The 20,638-nt window shown below is 45.3% G+C and overlaps 1 protein-coding gene across 4 annotated transcripts in view; it reads right to left on the reverse strand.

Moving 5' to 3' along the window:
• KCNAB1 (potassium channel, voltage gated subfamily A regulatory beta subunit 1) overlaps nt 1-20,638 on the reverse strand; it is a 296,623-nt gene that overhangs the window by 87,190 nt on the left and 188,795 nt on the right. For all 4 annotated transcript variants that reach the window (XM_015425542.1, XM_015425540.1, XM_015425543.1 and 1 more), the window contains exon 2: nt 8,781-8,824. In XM_015425542.1, the coding sequence (XP_015281028.1) occupies nt 8,781-8,824 (44 nt within the window). The remainder of the gene's footprint in view (nt 1-8,780; nt 8,825-20,638) is intronic.

The following is a 20,638-nucleotide window of genomic DNA, read 5'->3' on the forward strand; positions in this document are numbered from 1 at the left end:
CACATGGCCTTCCACGGAGACACATGTCTCTGCAGGTCTCTCTTGTCGATACAATGCCCTCGTACTCCCACACACACGATGCCAGACAAGCTGGCTATTTGTGATAGGAAAAGTACTCTTTAGATCAGGCTTCTTTCTCCTCTTTTGACTACAACTTGAATATGAGCTGGATCGACTTGAATAAATATGTTTACCGTTACTGCAATATACTTCTTGGGAGATTTATTTACTGCACTCAGGGTCATGGTTCTATGACTGGGCAAACTCTGCTATATTAACTACGTAAATATCCCAATAGGATCCCTGCCACAGCTCCCATTTCCTGAAACAGCTTGGAATCGCGGCAGAAGAAAATATATATTTTTAACAATGGCGACTAGGCTGACAGCATGATGTAACTTCAAGGGAGAACCCAGAAGTGATGTCGGTCAGTAAAGCCATAGGGTTTCTGGCAATTCCTAGAGAGGCATAACATCACTTCTGGGTTTTCACCAGTGGCACCCCCATGTCTCCTCCACCCCCTAGGTCTCTTGCTGATTGCTAGGCACCCATACCCTAAGTTGTTAATGGGATTCACATTCTATTGAATGAAAGGAAACTCTCCTTGCAAGTGAAATAACAAAAAAATTATGTGTCAGAAGGGGCAGTGCAGCAGTATTCATGAGCACTGCATTATGGTTCAACCCTTGTTTTGAATGCAGGAAACACAGTAATCTTCTTAGAAGATTGTGATGGACTACACTTTTAAAATGATTAGAAGTGCTGTGCAAACAGAGTAAAGGACTGTGGAGGGTTAATTCTTCACAGCAACAGAGAGCCTTGAGTGACAGGCTGCCCCAAGGAATCTGACTAGCTAGCATCAGCTGAGCAGGGAAAGTCTTAAGAGAGCTGCATACTGAGAAGAAAGTCAGATTTCTGTCTTGACTGACAGTCTGATTTCAGCCCTAGCTGAGAAGAGTTGAGTACTGACAGTTTTGGAACTCAGCCCTGACTGAGAGTAGTTTAACATAGACAGGAGAACTGGGGAAAGTTGGCAAGGAAGTTTGGGAAATAGATGGAGACTCCCATTCGAGAGAGAAGAAAATTCCCTACGCAGTCAAACAGGGAGTTAGCTCTGAAGAGTGCAGAAAACATATAACAAGGGTGGCTTAGTTGCAGAAGGGAAAGAAAAATGGAGGGAAAATCTCCCCTCTTAGGGAGGGAAGTGGATGGGGCCATCATAAAGACTGGCATCATTCTCTGAGAACTTGCAACCCAAATCAAAATATCATTTCATATTCTTGGGCCCAAGCACTACTTACAAGGATTCTTTTATTTCCTCCTGATAGCTCTTGCAATCCTTTATTTTAAGAAATTCGTGTTTTTCAGATATTTCTATTATATAAGAAATAACATGTTACCAAAGCAACCAAGGTAAACCTTGCAGGGATTTACAAGCAATGTGAAAAAGGTCATTCTGAACTAAGTTCTTGAGGTCTTGAGGTCATACAAGCAGTATGTTGAGAAGTAAATAATACTGTTGTCCACAAACCTGAATGTGAAAATCAAAGAACACAAAGAACAAGCAAATGGATTTTATGTGTATTGTAAGGGGCTTAGCCAAAAGGTTTCCTCAGCAGAATATATTTCCATGCAGATTACTATTTATCCTCATTAAACAATGAGCTCTTGACCTCAATTCTCTCACACCTGAAATGTTCTACATTGTAAGCACAGGGCAGAGAGAGAGAGAGAGAGAGAGAGAGAGAGAGAGAGAGAGAGAGAGAGAGAGCTTTTCTCCCTCTTCCAAACCACTAGATCTCAAGGGTATCCAATGAAGGGCAGTAGATTCAGGACAGACAAAAAGAAATACTTCTTTACTCAATGAGCTATAAAAATGTGCAATTGACTGCCAGAAGATATGGTGATGGCCAAAGGCGTAGACAGATTTAAAAGGGAATTAGACAGATTCATGGTGGATAGGTCTATCAGCAGCTACTAGCCATGGTGACTAAAAGGAAACTCCACATTCAGAGGCAGTAAACTTCTGAATACCAGCACCAGGAGGCAACATCAGAGGAATGCCTCAGCCTCTGTGCCCTGTTGCTGACCTCCAGAGTAAGTGGTTGGCTACTGTGTAAGACGGGATGATGAACTAGATGGACTAGATGAGTGTGGCTCAGTGGGGCTCTTCTTATGTTCTTAAGTCATCCTGTATAGTACAGCAGAGTCATTTTGCAAATGGTTCAGTGGGGTAAGGAGAACAAATCTTCCTTATCTCAAGATTTCCTGGAGCATATCCTTGCTCTTCATCCCTCCCTCCTTCTTACATCCCTTCTCAGATTCCCTTTGCAATGGGCTTTCTTATCTTGCAGAGGCATACAGTAAATCTTAACATTGGTATTGTCAGAAAATATGTTTCTGCAGCCCAGGAGAGAATGAAACACAGACCCAAGTTGGTCAGGGAAACAGAGCACTGTTAAAAACTTTGCAAAGCATAATCCCCCTACAAAAGCCATGTCATCCCTTTATAAGGAGCAATCAAAATAACATTTAAATGTGTGCAAGCTTTCCAATAGCCCCAAAGTCTTTATCGGGCTGTAGGCAGGGTTACCAAGCTGAACTCTGGCAACCAGCAGGAGCCTTTAAGGGCAGGGGATGATGTTGCACAATTATATGTGATGCTGTGACATCCGGTTTTTAAAATCGTAGAGATGTGTGAATTCCTAGAGTATCGTGATGTCATTTCCGAGTTCAAAGTGGAAGTGCTATCACAGTGTCATGCATCATCACATGGCATCACACGAAATCACTCCTGCCTCTGCCCCTTGCTCCTCCTGGAGCAAAGGTGACCGGTGGGGCCTGGGGAATGGGAACTTTCCTGCTGCCCCTGGGAGGCAATCCTAGCTGGAGATGAGAGGGTGTGGGGAAAGAGACGCTTCCTCCCCAAGAGGAAATGAAGCATGGCCCACAATTCTATCCCTGCAATCCTACTTCACGTGGTTTCTGATTTTTAATGTTAGTATGTCATGGGGGAAGACCATAAAACTGACTCCATACTGTTGTTGGACTTCATGTAGTTGTATAGCCAACTGCCAAACAACAGTACAATTGAAAATAAGGTCCATATTTTCCTGCATTTTGCATATGGCCATGTAAACCCAGCCAAAACAACCAAAGTCTGTGACTCAAGATCTGGGGGTGGAGACCAAGATAAGAGCCGTTCATACACTGAGCCTCTTGGGAACGATCAACGGATGAAGCATTTCCTTCTTTGAGCAGCACACCTTTCAACTGTATCCAAATACGCCCGTATTACAGACTTGCAATTAGACATACTGCTTTTTAAAAAATTGTTCAGATACTAGCCATAAATATTCGACACTGCCAATGGATCAGCTGCTAAAAGGAACAAGAGAGGAAAATCGGTTTACTAGAGATTGTTATGAGGTGAAAGGATCAGTTGCTAGAAGAAAACCACTCTTGTGCCGGGAACACGCAGGTTGCCAGCCCCCAGGTGGGAGGGGGGATCCCCTGATTTTGTGGGCTCCTGTCCACTGCTGGCCAGCTGGCCGGTGGGGAGAAGCACCACCCCCAATTGCCATAACCCGGTGTTACATCCCCAGCATAATGACATAACATGGAAGCGATGACATCACGCTGGGGGTGTCACATGGTAACGGCATTCCGTGTGCCTCGGCATTTAGTCATGCCGGCCACATGACCACAAAGAAGTCTTCGGACAGCACTGGCTGTTTGGCTTGGAAGCGGAGATGAGCACCGCCTGCTAGAGCTGGATGCGACTGGCTTTCGAGCAAGGGAAACCTTTACCTTACCTTTACCTGCTCCCGAATGGGGACTTAAAGCAGCTCAGACAACTATTCTCCTCTCCTCTTGACTTGGGAAATTTCTGGGGATTTGGGGGTGGAGCCTGGGGACGGCAGAGTTTGGGGAGGGGGCTCAGCAGGGATGTGACACCACAGAGTCCACCATCTGCAACTGCCATTTTCTCTGAGGGAGCTGATCCCTGTATTCTCAAGATCAGTTGTAATCCTGGGAGATCTCCGAGCCATTCCTGGAGATTTGCAACCCTGCCTCCATTTTATCATCTCAATAACAACCCCGTGAGGTAGATCAGGCTGAAGGGCAGTGACTGGCCCAACGTCACCCAGTGACTTTTCATGGCAGAGGTAGGATTTGAACCCAGGTCTCCCAGAGCTCAGACTGACATTTTAGCCACTGCACTACATAGGGTCTGCACTGTGCACTATCAATCCCTACAATTGGCAGGCAGTACGAAAACTGCAAATATGTCTGAAGTGAAAAAAGAATGCTCCCTGTTTCATTTCTTTACATTTTGTCAGCATTTCCAGTTCTCTGCTCTGCACTGTTGGCGTTGTAGATTTCTATGCATTATGCATGTGTTGTATCATTTTTATATGTAGTTTATCCAGTATTATATGTGTTACATACCACATAATGCAGATTTATTGACACCCAATAATGTCAAAACATGCATACACTCAGGGGTCATTTTGTAGAAAAAGAGCTAGGGGAACTCATTAGCATAACTCATTAGCATATGCCACACCCCCTGACATCAGGAGCCCGGCAGTGGACCTGCAAGGCCGGCGGGAGTGCGAGGAAGCCCCGCGAAGGCCCTCCCTGGCCCCAGGCAGGCAGGGGTGGGGAGAGGCGGGGAGGAAGCAACTTACCCTCCCTCTTCTCCTGCCTCCTCCTGACTGAATGAGGGACGGAAGCGGGGCAGCCGGAAGCAGGGGGCGGGGCTTCGTCATGTGCCCCCCTGCACCTCACCCGGGGGAATTGCGATCCCCCGCGTTCCCCCCCAAAATGACCTCTGCATACACTGTGCAGGAAATTCAGTGCAAAGAAACTGAAAACAGTGAAAACAAAGGATCGTGGGTTCTGTTTGCACAGAGACGTAAACTTAAAGTGGGATTTGGGGGCTGATGAAAACCTCAAAATCATCCCTAGTGCAAATATTAGGAACCTGGCCTGCCGTGCCTGGTCAACAGAGTAGAACATCTTAGGAAATGAATTTCTGTATTTGGAGAAGTGGCCTGGAAATATTTTAAATAAATAAATCCTTTCTGTTTCCTGTGCTTTCAGCTGTTCGCTCAAACCTTCCACTCAAGTTTCAGCCGATGGCTCAAACCCTTCATTTAGGTTCAGCTGCTCCTGGCCCAGAAAACTTCATTGTGCAGCTTTGGCAAATTGTTCTAACCTATTTTAGAAGGCCACTGTGAGGATAATAACAGACAATGATACATTATAACCTGCCCTGCTCTCTTGAGAGATGAGGTGAAGGGAAAGAAATCTGAATAAGTAAGGATTCTGTAGGAATTGATGGATTCCAAGTCAGGTTGCATTGTGTACTTGGTTACAATTACAGTTAGAGTTGCCACTTTTCCTCTGGGTGGGGGACTCCTGCCCCCTGCTCCCATTGCCCGCTGCTACTCCAGTGGCCAGTGGATGAAAAATAACTTTTAAAAAGCATTGGTGCAATGGTGGCACACTATCCTGGGGAAAACCCAGAGGTGATGTCATACCACTCCAGGAATTGTCAGAAACTCTGTGGTTTTACTATAGAGTTTCCAGCAATTCCTAGAGCAGCATGATGTCACCTTTGGATTTTCCCTGGAAGTACCATAACACCATTCCACTGATAGCCTCCCCCCCATACTCCCCCAGGCAACCCTAGTTCCAGTCCTGGAGATTTCCAGATTACTCAGGCTATAAAATGAAAAACTTTCTTGAGATTAATCCCAATTCTGTTTGTACAAAGCCTTGGGGACTACCCTACTTGATGATTCCATTTTCAGTCTCATCCATGGATCCCATAACATCTGCAAGCTTACATCTCATAGCAACACAGAGAGGTACCTAAACAGTGCCAGATTCCACACTGGAGGTTTTCATAACTAAGCCAGCGGACACATGAATTTCAAATGCTATTAGATTTTGATGCAGTGAGTAAATGGTGAATAAATGATGTCGGTTGTGAACCATTAAGGAAAGGGCATGCATTTAAAGTGGGGCTATGCAGAGTTACAGCATTATAATGCATATGTGCAATAAATCACACACCCCTCCAGTAGTTCACAAATGAAAATAAGGACACACTTTTAACCTCCTTGGGGCCCAATCATAAGCCTTGCCTTCAAACAGCTTAGTGTGGCATCTCAGACTTATGCCCGCGCATGCCAGCGCCAAGATGCACTGGAACTGGCCATTATAACTCTGACACTGGTTTAGAATTGGGCAACATCTGGGCATGTTGTGGGGGGGGGGAGAAAAAATATCACTTGGCTTTCCAGGCCTCTCAGAAGCCCCGGTCACTCCCTCAAAGCCAGTGTAATGTTACGTCAGCAGTAACCTTGATGTAGCTTTAAAAATCCCGTGAGAACACATGGAGAGTGAAAATACAAATCTCATCTCCCGAGAGGCTGGGTCTACGGCACAACAATGGCGGACGCCTTTCCTGTTGCTCCGGGAAGGCGCACCGCACAGCAGCTGAGGGGAGGGGTGCCGCGGGATCAGCACCTCCATGGGGGGTCAGGGAGACCCCCCAGGCCATAGGACTTTTGAGGGTGAGCCTCTTTTCCTGCTATCTGCAGGGAAATTGAGGCTGCCCTCTGCCCTGACAGTCCCCCCCACTGTCTGCGTCCTCTCAGCGAGGCACAAGATGTGCCGACCCAGTCAAGCGCAGGAGATCTGGCGAAAGAGCGATTACGAGCGTGGTCAAGATAAAGACCAACAATGAACTGTGAGTTAAAATGAGCGAACCATAAATAGAAGCGTAACCCCCCAAAAAACCTTTTGAGCGATTGGAATCGTCGTGAGAGAGGGACGCCTTTACATAAGCAGAGGAGGGAGGGAGAGAGAAAGAGACGATTGTAAACAGATACTTGGAAGCAAAAATTCTCTCCCCCCCCCAAACCTCTAGAGCGATTGGAATCGTGCTGAGAGAGGGATGCCTCTCTGATGCATTACATAAGCGGAGGGGGGGGAGAGGCGACTGTAAATTGATACTTTGGAAGGACTTTATAAGCGTATAAGCCTGTTGTGGGAGATATCCATGAGCATTTAAGCGATTAAACAGCATATAAGCGATTTTCAGAGTCGGGGAGAAAATGATTTTATATTGAAAATAAAGTGTTAAAATGGTGGAGGCTCCAAAAAAGTCAGTGAAAATAACTCAAAGAAAAAGGGAAGTGAACGTTATAGAACTCATAGTGGAAGCCACCAAGCCGATTCTGGAGCAACTTGTTGGTATTAACCATCAGCTTGCCAAGATAAATCAACAACTCATGTCCCGCCAGCAACAGTTGGCAACAATAGCAGAAAAAATGGAACAGAGGGCTGTCAAAGCAAAAGAGATGGACACTAAAACTAACAGCGATCTCAAAGAGACGAGGAGGAAAAGCATGAGAGAAACAGAAAAGATTTACAAGGACTTAACTCCTTCCTTGCAGGTGTTTTTAGAAAGTGTCATCTTAAACCCGGCTGATAGAAAAGAGTTTGAATCTGCCCTCAAGATCGAGAAGCCTTTGAGATGCCACTGGGCCCCGAGGTTGAGACCAAAGAGGAAGAGGCTCAAGATCGGCGGTTTTATCCCTTTGGAGACAGAGGAAGACTGAGTTGCAGAATTACGAGTGAACGTCTAAGAAGCCATCAAGATTTTAGAGAGAATTAACGTACATGATGTAAAGGCGGAAGGACTCTGAAAATTGCCTTTATGAAGCGAGCTGGAGGAGATGCTCTGGAAATCTTCTCATAACAAGTAATAAACTAACACATAAGCTTAGTAAGACAGGATCTCACAAAGTATATTGTTTATTAACAGCTTTTTTATTACTAACTGTAGTTTAACAGGGTAATGATCACATTCACAGTGAAATGGCAATCATCATCCATGGCTACAATGGCTGCAGTGATACCCAGTGTTGTTCCAGTTGCCCTGCTTTGGGCAAGTCTGTCTTCTAAACTCGTTCCTGGATCGTTGCAAGCTGCATAACAGACAGTTGCATGACCAGTACAGGTATTCCTTTCGTGGGCATGCAGTGACAGGGACAACTCTACCTGAGGCCTGAAAGTGCTGTCTGGAAGGTAAGCCACATATGCCGCTCTGAGCTCTTTAGAAGACAGGTGGGATAAAAACGTGACAGATAAATAGAATGGATTTCACAGTTGCAGGTAGTGGATTTCAGTTTAGAAAATACACATTTGCTTTAAACAAAACTTAAAGAACTAGCACAGCAGGGAGAAGTCATCTGTCCACTCTGGATTCTATTTGCAGGGAGTTTTTGACATAAGGAACATTCTGGTTGGTGTGCTACATTCCAGTCTACCACCTGAGCATTTTATCTCCTTTATTCCCCTCTCATTCTCTTCTGTGTGTAAACCCGGCCTGCCACCGCCACGTGGTTCCCAAAGTGTTAAATAAATCCCTTACTCAACAACACAAATAATCCTCAGCTAAGGTCTGAATGTTCAAGGGGCACAGCAGCATTTACTCTTACAGCTTCAGCACCCAGCTGGATGTAACATAAACCCAAACATACAGGGTGCAATCAAATAAACACATAACCATGTGTACGGGCAAATAATGTAGGGGGGGGGGAACATACCAAGATGCACCAGAGGAAAGAGCCACAGCTACAGAACTACAGAACAAATATGAAGGACCCAAACCATGATTATCCATATGAACATCAGCAACATCATGCAACTAAGTATAATATACAACACACACACCAATTAAAAAACACACACCTTACCTAGCCCCAAACATGAAACTCTTAGTCCGGATTTCCCAAGGTTTCTAGAATGAAAAATAAGAACATAATATCAAATAGCAATTCATCTGATAAGTAAAACTGATGTCCTAACTAGGGAGGCATGAACACCTACTGGTTCAGTTTATGTTTGCCGGTTATGAGCAGGAAGCTGATTTTTAGACTATTTGGTTCATTGATGTTTGCTGCTGCTTGGCAAGCTGCTTCTCTTGCGAGCACAGTCAACCTTTCCTGTAGCCATGGGTGCTATTTTCCCTGCCTTACCACTGAAGGGCTTTTTGAAGACCTTTTTAAAAATGTCAGTAACTAATATCACGAAAGTACACCCTAACATGCTCTAGACATTTCCCTTGCCAAGTTGAATGCTTCACCTTTCCCCTTACAACTTGGCACGGAAAAGGGCTAGAGACTTACTTTTTAAAAAATGAAGCCTGGCAATTCAAAGATCATGGCAATAGATTGTTAGAACATTATCCCCCCCCCTTCACAATAGCAGTTACCAGGGGTGCTAAATACTTCCATGGAAGCAATATCAAATGACTCCTTAATATACAAATAGGAACATTGACATGTGCAAGCCAAAAAGGAATTATGTGTCACGGTAAGTCTGGATAATATTGTAATTGGAAACGCTCTTGTACAGGTCTGTTAAGTTAGACCCTTTTAGGAAGAGCATATTATGTTTCGCTAACAAAGAGGCTTCTTAAGACGTTACGCTTCATAGCTGGAATAAAAATAAAGTGGATATATTTAGAGGCGTGTGCCATGAAGTGTGGCAAGCCACACGTCTTCATTTTGAGCTATTTCAGCGATCATTTAGCATTCGTTGTAGTAACACTGATTAATGCATTTGCAATATGCATCAGAAAAATGTTTTCACTTTCTCCAGTCACCTCCACGTTTGCTCAAAATATACAGATCCATCATAACAACTGAAGTCATCTGATGAATTTTCTGAAAAGAAAGGTACACACTGTGCTGCTGAGCTGTGGCGGTTTCAAAAATGTTCTTCCAGGCACAGGACTGAGTCTCACATTGCGTTGGCTGGGCTAGAAGAGGCTGATGCCCTCTTTCCATATACTGCAAGTTCTGACAAATGGCTGTTTTCTGCAACTACTTTGCATCCAGATCTGAAGCTGGAACACGAGAGTTGCCGTGCACCTTGGGATATTACTTTCTTTGTGACCTGGCTAACCCACACAGCCCTTTTATCCCACTGCCACTGCTGGCCGAGGGCTTTTACTTGTTGAGGATTAGGGTACTCACTTAGGTTCCCGTTCTCAGGTTCATACAGCAGGGAACGGTGCTCTCCAAACCACATCAATTTATTAACAAGGAGATACAGGGATGGCAGCAACTGGTATCGGAACAAAGGAGCTCATGCAGTCAACGCTTCTGGCTAACAAACAGAACTAAGCTGGGATTCCGCCCCATGAAACTAGACCAACTCACACAAATAGATGAGGAGAAAGCAGGCCATTCCATTGTAATGTAAATGTGTAGAATGGATATACCACTGAGGCGGCCAAGAGGGGAAGAACTAGGGGCTTCTAGGCTGCCCACCATGGCTGCCTGTGCTCCAGGCTCCTGCTGCCACTTGCTAAAGCAGCAGGAACAAAAATGTGTGTGTGTGTGGGGGGGAGGACTGGCACTGAGCAAATGTGTCCCAAACCAAGCAAAGGTTTTTACTTATGAATGCTGTGGCAACACAATCAAAGAAGGAAATTTTTGGACCACAAGTTTATAATCACTGGGCTAGTGATTGCACTTTAAAGATCTTATGTGCATATTTACCTTGTGCCTGGTGATTTTGAACAATTTACTTTATGGTCCTCATTGAATCTATACTTTGTATATATTTCTAATTGTGTTTATGTGAAAATAATTATTAACCATCTTGCCACATATGTCTGACCTCTGAGGAAGGCCTATTTGGCCGAAACGCGTAAGGTCAACTTTGTAAGCCCTTGATATTGTTATATTTTATATACATTGGTTGTAAATGGGCCTCTATATATGTTTTAAAATTTGTTATATTTATTAATAAATACATGTACCTCTTTTTATCTTTTATGGAAAGGTTTTAATATTGGCCCTCCTTTTCACTAACCTTTGCTTGGTTTTGGAGTTCATTGTTAGGTTCAGTGTTTTTTCCCCCTTGGTTTCTGCTTGATTGAGCAAATGTGTAACACCACTTCCAGTTGTGTTTCTGGAAATGATGTCACAGCATCAAGTGACACTCTAGGAAAAACATAATTCGGGAAATTCCTAGGGTGTTGTATGATGCTGTGATGTCACTTCCAGGCATGCAACTGGAAGTGGGACAACACGGCGGCGGGGGGGGGGGGGTGCACTGCTGTTGCTGTATAGCTATATGACTGAGAACACCATCTTGATCGTAAAATTTGGAATTGAGTAGGGGAGCACTGAACTGTTTTATGAATTTAGTTAATTATTTAACTGTTTTTGTAATTCTGTGTATTTTATACTGGTTTTATTGTTATTATTTGGCGTATGCTCCTGTTAGCCGCCCTGAGCCTCCGGGGAGGGCAGGATATAAGTTTAAATAAGTGACATCGCTGAATCACACAATGCTGGTGTCTACAGTTTTTACCCCCTATACCCCCAAAGGCTGGCAACCCAAGGATGACCTAGGCTTACAAATTTCTGAAAACCAAAGTCACTGTGAGGGTCCAAAGAGATGAGCAAATTATGTGATTTTTTAAATATGATGTTTGGGTTAGATATGCCTGGTTTGAGGATGCCCAAAGAGAATCGTCATCTGGGAGGACATAGTGGCTCCCAGCAGCTTGCCACTGGCTGTGGCATCTAGCCAGGGGAACCACACTGTCCCAGTTACATAAGAAGAGGAAGAAGAGATTAGATTTATACCCAGCCCTTCACTATCCGAAGGAGTCTTTGAGCGGCTTACAATCCCTTTCCCTTCCCCTCCCTACAACACACTCTGTGAGGTAGGTGGAGCTGAGAGAGCTCTCTCAAGAACTGCCCTTGAGAGAACAACTCTGAAAGAACTTATGACTGACCCAAGGTCACACCAGCAGCTGCATGTGGAGGAGATGGGAATCAAACCCAGTTCTCCCAGCTAAGAATCTGCACTCTTAACCATTACACCAAACTGTCTCTATCAATGAGACCTGAGTTGTGATCTCAGTTCTGTTCAGGAATTCAGGCCATATGGCTGTGGGGGGGGGGGGGTAAGCTGACCTGTAGTTAGATGGAATTGGGGGGGGGGTCAATATATTTCCCAATATTCTGTATCTGATCATGGACCCCCAAATGTAATTTTTAATTTGGCTTCTAGTTTCTCAAAGTGAATTTCCAAATATGTACATTTTGTATGTTGTTCATAACTTCTTGGCCCTACCCAAGAGAACAGCATGTTTTAAGTAAATAAAAATAACAATCACTCATTGATATTGACTTATGACATCAAGCTATGGCTTCCAAGTGTGAAACAGCACCTTGGTAACTTATAGGGGCACTTTTTAAAAAAAATTAGGCATTTTTGATTACAGAGCAGCATCTGCAATTTCTATTCTTGCTAGAGAACTTACTAGAAAGACAATAGAAGCAATAAAGCAAGATGTCAGGAAAGATCATTATCTGTGCGGCTAATGAGCATGCTGCATTAAACATGGACTCTGGCTCCAAGTGATCAATGCAGCACAGAACTCTCTTTTAATTATACCTTTCGACACCAGCACTTAACATTATCAACTTTACCAGAAGCAATGCCTTTTGGCTTTGTTTTACTAAAAGCTAAAAGGTATAATTTGTCAACCATCTATCCACCTTTCACTCCAGAAACTTTCAGCAGCCCTAGTCTTTAAACAATATCTCTGGACATTTATGTGCAGCTGCAAGCAATTTTAAAGCCAAACAGTTGTCTTAGATGGCTTATTTCTTTTGGAACCCACATAGCTACAGACACGGCCAAGGCATGACACAGCTCAGTCCAGATGCAAAGGCATCTTCCACTAGTGCAGAATTGCCCTGAGCAATAAATTGCAGCACAGGACTGTTCAATCTGGACAGATTTTTTTCTTTTTAAAAAGACTGCCCCAACTGGTCCCCAATCTGGCTGGAAAGAGCAACCTATCCAGATGCCAGTTGATCCTCATATCTAGGTAGAGTTGACATCTCCCCGCCCTGTGTTGTTCCTTTCCTTTTTGCAGTTCTGGAACAGGTGAAGGCACAGGTATATAAGAACTGGGGAGTCTTGAACACAGATCCCTGGGAACCAATTTCCGGCTCCCTTACCACCTCAGTTCTGAGCAAGCCAATCAACCAACCTAATAAGGCTGGGTCACTGGAGGAAATGTCACCTGAACCAGCCCAGCAGAGATGTGTACCTGAGGGTGCCAGTGAAAATGGACTTTATATGCCTCTGGCTTGGCTCCTCAATCTTAGTAGCTAATCTGTGGTAGACGGGACTTGATCTGGTTTGCCTGCTTCCCTGCACCTGTTGTTTTGTGTACTCAGATCCCTCCCTCCCTGTCTATGGTTACCCCTCCTGCCTCTGGAGCTATAGTTTACTGTGTTGTACTTGATCTCCAAGACTGACTAGGACCATATTTCCAGCCCTGGAATTCCAGCTTCTTTCCCTGAGGGCCAAGATGTAATGGCAAGCTTGTCGGAACGTCATCACAAGTTTAAAGTGATTTAAACTGTCATAAGAGTATCAGGCCCGCAGCATGGCAGGGTGAGACAGTATTGTGTCCCCCACCCACACCTTATCGAGTGCCAAAATAAGAGTGCCACTTGCAGGCCCATTGGGGGGGGGGGGCAGGGCTGCCGTAAAACAGGAGCAAATATTCAGTCCTGGGTGAATCATATGAGTCACACGTTGTCAAGTTGCAGCTAAGCCCAGCCTTGATTAGTCTTCCCTCAAAGCCCAAAACAGCCCTGGAAGAGACTCTTCCCACTATCCCTACCTTTTACTGACAGAAACTAAGGCTTGAAGGCTGGTGATGTTGTGTGGTTGAGTAGCAAAGGCCACTGCAGTCATTTGTTTCTTAAAGCTACAGGTACTGCTTCTATTATTATTTTTTGGGGGGGAGTTAACTCCCCCCTTTGTTAGATTTCAGATTTTTCTGAAAACCTGGGGTATTTCTCAGATTTGCAGAAACAACTGTCTTGTCCGTTCATGGCTCCAGTGTATGGATTTAAGTATCAACAGATTTGGCCATACTGAGAATTAGATACATAGATTTTAAAATTCTGCTTGTAATAAGTATCTGAATTGCTTGTTGGCTATATGGGATTCATAAATCAATTGTATTTTAATCTTCCCATGCTTAAAAATGCATGTGATTTTGTTTTTATTCTGGGCACTGTATAGTAAAGGTCTCCCTTGCTCGAAAGCCAGTCAGATCTAACTCTAGGGGGCGGTGCTCATCTCCGTTTCCAACCCGAAGAGCCAGCAGTGTCCGAAGACTTTTCTGTGGTCATGTGGCTGGCATGACCAAATGCTGAGGCACACAGAATACTGTTACCTTCCCACTGAATTGGTACCTATGTATCTACTTGCAATTTTTTGCTTTTGAACTGCTAGGTTGGCAGGAGCTGGGGCCAGAGACGGGAGCTCACTCTGTCACGCGGCAGTAGGGTCTCAAACTGCTGAGCCACAGAACTTCCGGTCTGCAGCTCAGCGTCTTAACCTCTGAGTGACCGTGGCCCCCGGGGCACTGTATATTCAGTACTAAATAAAAGGCAAACGCTACATCACAGTATGCCTTTATATTAACAGTATATATTAAGGCAAGTTGATTAGGAGAAAATTCCAACTACAGAAATCCAAACCTAGAATTAGTTAACTCAACAAATGACACAGCAAGATTTTTTTTTTAAAAAAAACACATTTCAGTGCAATGGCTGTCAATGTGGATTAGAAATAGAGATGAAACATTTCTGACATGAAAGAACATGACTGATCTTATGGGAGGATAGAGAATTCTATGCTTCTTCACAAAGTGTTCCACCCACTACAAAATGCTCTTTAGGGACCTCCAATTACGTCTGCCTTTTAGAACCTGTATAGAGGATTTTTGGGTTGTTCTTGAAAGTCACAATTTTAATCTTGAAAATGATTAAACTGAACATTGTAATCCATAATTTACCAGTAAAATGCCCATTATTATGACAGGACGTGTGGGCATTGGAGTGAGTGCCTGTGTATCACAAGGCCTTCTAGGCTCGTGTGCAATGTGTCCCTGGGAGATTCATTGCACTCTCCTTCTCAATAGGGTACATGGCAGTGGAGACCAAGCCATCCAGTGTTGTAGTGGTGGGTGGATTTTGCAACCCCTCCCAGTATAACAGTTGCTAGGCAACTATATTACGGACATACATGCAGTCCAGTCATAACCAACTTATGGCAACTCCAGCAAGGGACTTTCAAGGCAAGTGAAATGCAGAGGAGCTTTGCCAGTGCCTTCTCCTGCAGTGGCCTCCTTGGTGATCCCCCATGCGAGTACTGACCATCATTAGCTTCTGATGAGATGGGGGCTATACCATGCCACCTTCCCTCCCAATCAAAGAGACTCCAAAAGTGCACATTTGTAAATAACAGTCAAGAACATCTGAAATAAGGGCAGGTTCCTTTCCAATATTATATGCTTCTGAGAGAGTGTAGTGGTTAAGTGCGCAGACTCTAATCTGAGAGAACCGGGTTTGATTCCCCACTCCTCCACTTGCACCTGGCTGGATGACCTTGGGCAAGCCATAACTCTGGCACAGCTGTTCTTGAAAAAGAGCAGTTTCTGTCAGAGTTCTCTCAGCCCCACCTACCTCACAGGGTATCTGTTGTGGGGAGGGGAAGGGAAAGGAGTTTGTAAGCCATTCTGAGACACCTTTGGGTAGTGAAGGGCGGGGTATAAATCCAATCTCTTTTCTTCTGTAAGACTCATGATGTTTCTTTTGGGCAGAGGGGTTTTTCCATAATCCTTTGTTTTTATTTATTGCATTCTATATATACTGCCTATTTTCCTTTGCAGAGCTGAAGGCAACTAAGACAGACCCCCTGTTACTCTCTCCATTCTGAGGCAGACTTTTCCTGCTAAAATTCTTACTTCCCTTCATATACTGAGCTGGCCCCCAGTAGCGTGATAATACTTGCAGCTTTATAAATCTGAAGGTCCCACCCTGCGACAGAATCTAATTTGGCTTTTGCCCAGCCCAGGAACTTGTCAGGAGAAAATAGGAGCCCTTGAAATAGCACTAGAGACTGTGTAACGGTGAACAATAATAAATATTTTATGGTATGATAGGGTATAGTATGGTATGGGGTAGCCAGGAATTGGAAAGGCTGACGTAAACGTAGTTGGTAAAACAGTATATTTTTCAGTTGACAGACAAGATGGTGTTGAAGCAGCTTATTTTCACAAATTCTTGGTTCTTATCAGTGAGACATGGTTGACTGAGTACTTAAGTTTCAGTTACAATGTTTCAGCATATAGTTTCCTAATAGCTGTTCAGGTTTTCTGGAAAGGTCTCTCTTTCAATGGATCAAATTCTTTCCCTTTTTTCTGAAATCACAAAGTATCTTCTTTCCCTTGAGTAGTCTATAAACTGGAGCAGCTTCTAGGAACATATGATGAAGCTGCCATCTCCACATGGCCCAGACTAAGAAGATCTAGAGACCGATGGCGCCAAGGTGGAAATCTCTGTGCAAGGATAAATAGGGCATTCTGTTTTAATCTATGCTGTTCTTAAACTGTCTTAATTGGTTTATATTTATATTTAATATGTATTGAAATGTTTGATATGTTCCAGATATTGTGTTTGTGATCCGCCCTGAGCCCGCTTGCAGGGAGGGCGGAATATAAATTTACATAAATAAATAAAAATAAACATAAAATAAACGCTTCTTTTCACAAGAGACCAGAGACTGCCTCAGTGCCAGTTCCCTGTATAACTGGACAGGACTCATATTTCTTCCCTGAAAATACAGTCCTATTCCTTTTGGCCTGATTGGTAGCTTCAGCCTGCTACCCAGTCACTCTTTGCCAAAATCTCAAACCCCAGTTCTTGGCATCTGTCTGAAAATGTACTTCAGCTTTAGCTAACATTAGACTCTGAATTCTTAGATGGAATTCTTTCTTAGGTTATGTTTAATACAGCGAAGACCAGGAGTCTCTCCCTTCGTTCAAAAGGCGAACCTGCCTGAGAGACATTTAGTCAAACTCTTCAGACATCCACTCCTGTAGTTGAACTTTTACCTTCCAGGGACAAATTTTCTTCATCTTGGTAGATGCGTATACCAAGTGGCTAGAAGTGGTGCCGGTCCCATCCACCTCATCAAGATCTGCCATCCGCGCAGTGTGGTGGATCTTCAGCACACATGGCATCCCGGACTCTCTTGTGACCAACAATGGGACAGCGTTCAGTGGAGTTCCAGGAGTTTGTGCACTATTACGGGATTAGGCAGATCCACTCCGCTCCCTTCCACCCTGCAACAAATGGCCAGGCTGAATGCATGGTCTGAACGACCAAGGAATTCTTGCAACGTTTGGGCCCGGGAGATTGGGACTACCGGCTGGCCACCTTCCTGTTTGGTCAGCAAATGACACCGCACACCACAACCGGCCACAGTCCAGCCGAGCTACTGATGGGATGGCACCCCACAATAAGACTTGACCACCTTCACCCTGATTGAGTGCCCGAACACTGCACAGACCCGGTGAGTCAGGAAGCTGCACGAGGGTTCTTTCCAGAAGACCCCGTGTACGCCCAGAACTATGCCCGGGCCCTGCATGGATCCCAGCTCGGGTGGTCAGGGTAACAGGGCCCCGATCCTATGAGGTCTTGACAGAAGATGGCCAGTTGCTGAGACGCCACATTGATCAGCTCCGGCAGCGCCTCCTTCCTCCAGAGATGGACATGCCAGAGGACAGCAAAGACGAGTGCCTGGCCCAAGAGATCAATGACCCAGCCGAGACCGAGGCCTCCCCACAAACACAGCAACGGCCAAGCGCAATGCCTGGAGGGACCGGCAGTGACAACCCCAAGCAGGGCCGGGACACAGATGACAACAGCCCACTAGCCCCGCCGACAGAACTGAGACACCACCAGAACATGCAGGTAGGACTCCGGAGCAGCCCGCTCTGGACCCAGAACTCTGCCATTCGATCCGGGAATGGCGAAGACCCACCTACCTCAAAGACTTTGTCTGTTCGGGGGATCTGAACCTTGTGGGGAGGGGTGTTGTGTACTAACTACGGCCGCACACGCGGTCGGGTTCGCATGTAGCCATGCAAACCAGCCGCTTCGCTCTCTCCAAACAATAGCCAGAGAGGATCAGAGAACGAGCCAATCAGTCTGTTTGGATCCTAGTGTGTACCTATGGGAATGGGCACTATGTAAATAAACCAATCATGGGTGTGTGTGGGTGTGTTGGGTGTGGTATGGAACGGAGATTTAAGCAGGCCTCCAGCCCGGCTTGTTCATTCTAGTTTTCTTGCCTATAATAAAATGATGAGCTGATTCACTATCTATGCATCTGGACCCAGTACTTTACACTGGAGATCATTGCTTGTCCTTGACCATAGGCCTGGCAGAACATCTCTGTCTTGCAGGCCCTGCAGAAGTGTAGAAGGTCCCACAGGGCACAGATATCATATGGCAGACAGTTCCACCAGGTTGGTGCCAAGGCCAAAAAAGCCCTGGCTCTGACTGAGGACAGCCAGATACTCTTTGGGCCAGGGATCACCAGTAAGTTCTTCTCTTTGGGGGGTATGCTCTTTGGGGGGTATGCCAGGAGAGGTGGTCCCATAGATATGCTGGTCCCAGACCATGTAGGGTCTTAAAGGTTAATAGCAAAACCTTGAACCTGACCCAGTATACAATCTGGAGCCACTGCAAATCAAATTTACGACAAAGGTAGCCAACACCATTTGTGAGGAGGAGTTTCACAATTAAAGCAAGAGGATTATTTTAAAAATAAGTTTCATATTCAGACTGCAATCTCCAGCAGATCTTGACTAATTCACTGTACAGTGGCAGAGAAGACTCGATTTTAAAAAGCCGTATGCTCGGAAGAGTTGAAGGCAGCAGGAAAAGAGAAAGACCCAACATGCGATGGATGGACTCAGTCCAGGAAGCCACGAGGGCCCTCAGTCTGCAAGGCCTGAGCATAAACAGCTGTGTTGAAGTGGGGGGGGGACTCTGGGTTGGGAAATCCCTGAAGATTTGAGGGCGGAGCCAGTGTAGGGGGAAGTCTGGGGAGGCGAGATACCTTAGCAGGGGTGTGATGCCAGAGAGTCCATCCTCCAAAGCAGCCATTTCCTCCAGGGGAACTGATTTCTGTCATCTGGAGAACAGCTGTATTTCTGAGAGAACTCCAGAGACCCCACCACAGAGGTTGTAATGCTAGCATGGGGCGAGAGAAAGCTTGCTATGCTGTGATAACAGGGAAGTTACAGTCGTGTCCCTGTTTTCACCTCTGAAATGGCTCAAGTGGTTAAGACACTGAACTGCAGGCTGTGGAAGGTCAGTAGTTCAGCAGTTCGAGACCCAAGTTGCCACATGATGGAGTGAGCTCCCCTCTCTGGTTTCAGCTCCTGCCAACCTAGCAGTTCGAAAGCAAGAAATTGCAAGTAGATAAATAGGTACCACTTGGGTGGGAAGGTAACAGCGTTCCGTGCGCCTTGGTGTTTAGTCATGCTGGCCACATGACCGCGGAAACGTCTTTGGACAGCGCTGGCTCTTTGACTTTGAAACGGAGATGAGCACCGCAACCCTAGAGTCGGACTCAACTGGCTTTCGAGCAAGGGAACCTTTGCCTTTACCTTTATGCCAACCTTGCCCCGAACTGGATGGCCAAGGCTAGCCTGATCTCATCAGATCTCGGAAGCTCAGCCGTTGGCCCTGGTTAGAACCTGGAAGGGAGACCAGCAAGGAAGCCCAGGTGTGCTACAAAGAGGCAGGCAATGGAAATCCACCTCTGTCCATCCGTTGCCTTGTAAACCCTATGGGGTCACTATTGGTCAGCTGTGTGACTTGATGGCACTTTCCGCCACCATGCCAGCCAAGCCAGAACTGATGGCAAGAATGCAATCATATTGGTAATGCTATTGAGATACTCTAGCTATTGAGAATTCCGGCTTCTTCTATGCATAGCTTTCTACGCTTTGCAATGAATCTAGCCAAGTTTCCTTCTAACATTAAACTACGTAACCTTGTCTGGGTTCTGTTTCTTGGTCATGTGCGAACGTTAAGGATTTGTGTCAAAGAGATTCCCAGCTGTTTTGGTTGGAGACAGAACAGTATATCACACCATTTGGTGTTAATTCAAAGACAAAATAGAAAACAAGAAAAATTTTTGAACTGTTCAAAAATTTAAAAGAGGGGGAAAGAGAGCTGCTTTGACATAGTGGTTAGAGAATTCAACTAGGACCTGAGAGAACTGGGTTCAAATCCCTGCTCTACCATGGGAGCTTGCTAGGTGACCTTGGGCCTGTCACACTCTCTCAGCCTCACCAGCCATGTGGTTAGTTCTGCCATTTGACTGGTAGCTGCAAACAATCTCCCGCCCCTGCCCTCAAGACTCACCCACCCTCCCTACGTTTAGAAGCAGGAAATAAATGGAGAGAGCAGCATCAAGGGTGAAGCTCTAGGAATTTCCCCTGACCCCTATGGCAAAGATCATAGAGATTGAGGAAATTCCTACAGCAGCAAGGAAGGTGACATCACCCTCCCCAAAATCCATCCTCTTTAGGCCCCCCCCCCATCTCTCAGCATTTAATGCAGCAGAGCTGGAAACTACTCGCAGTGTTGAAGAGAGGATAAGGTGGCAGAGGAGGAGGAGAAGGAGGAAGAGA

The sequence above is a fragment of the Gekko japonicus genome, unplaced genomic scaffold (genome assembly GCF_001447785.1).
Source record: "Gekko japonicus isolate JY-2015 unplaced genomic scaffold, Gekko_japonicus_V1.1 scaffold702, whole genome shotgun sequence".
Lineage (NCBI taxonomy): Eukaryota > Metazoa > Chordata > Lepidosauria > Squamata > Gekkonidae > Gekko > Gekko japonicus.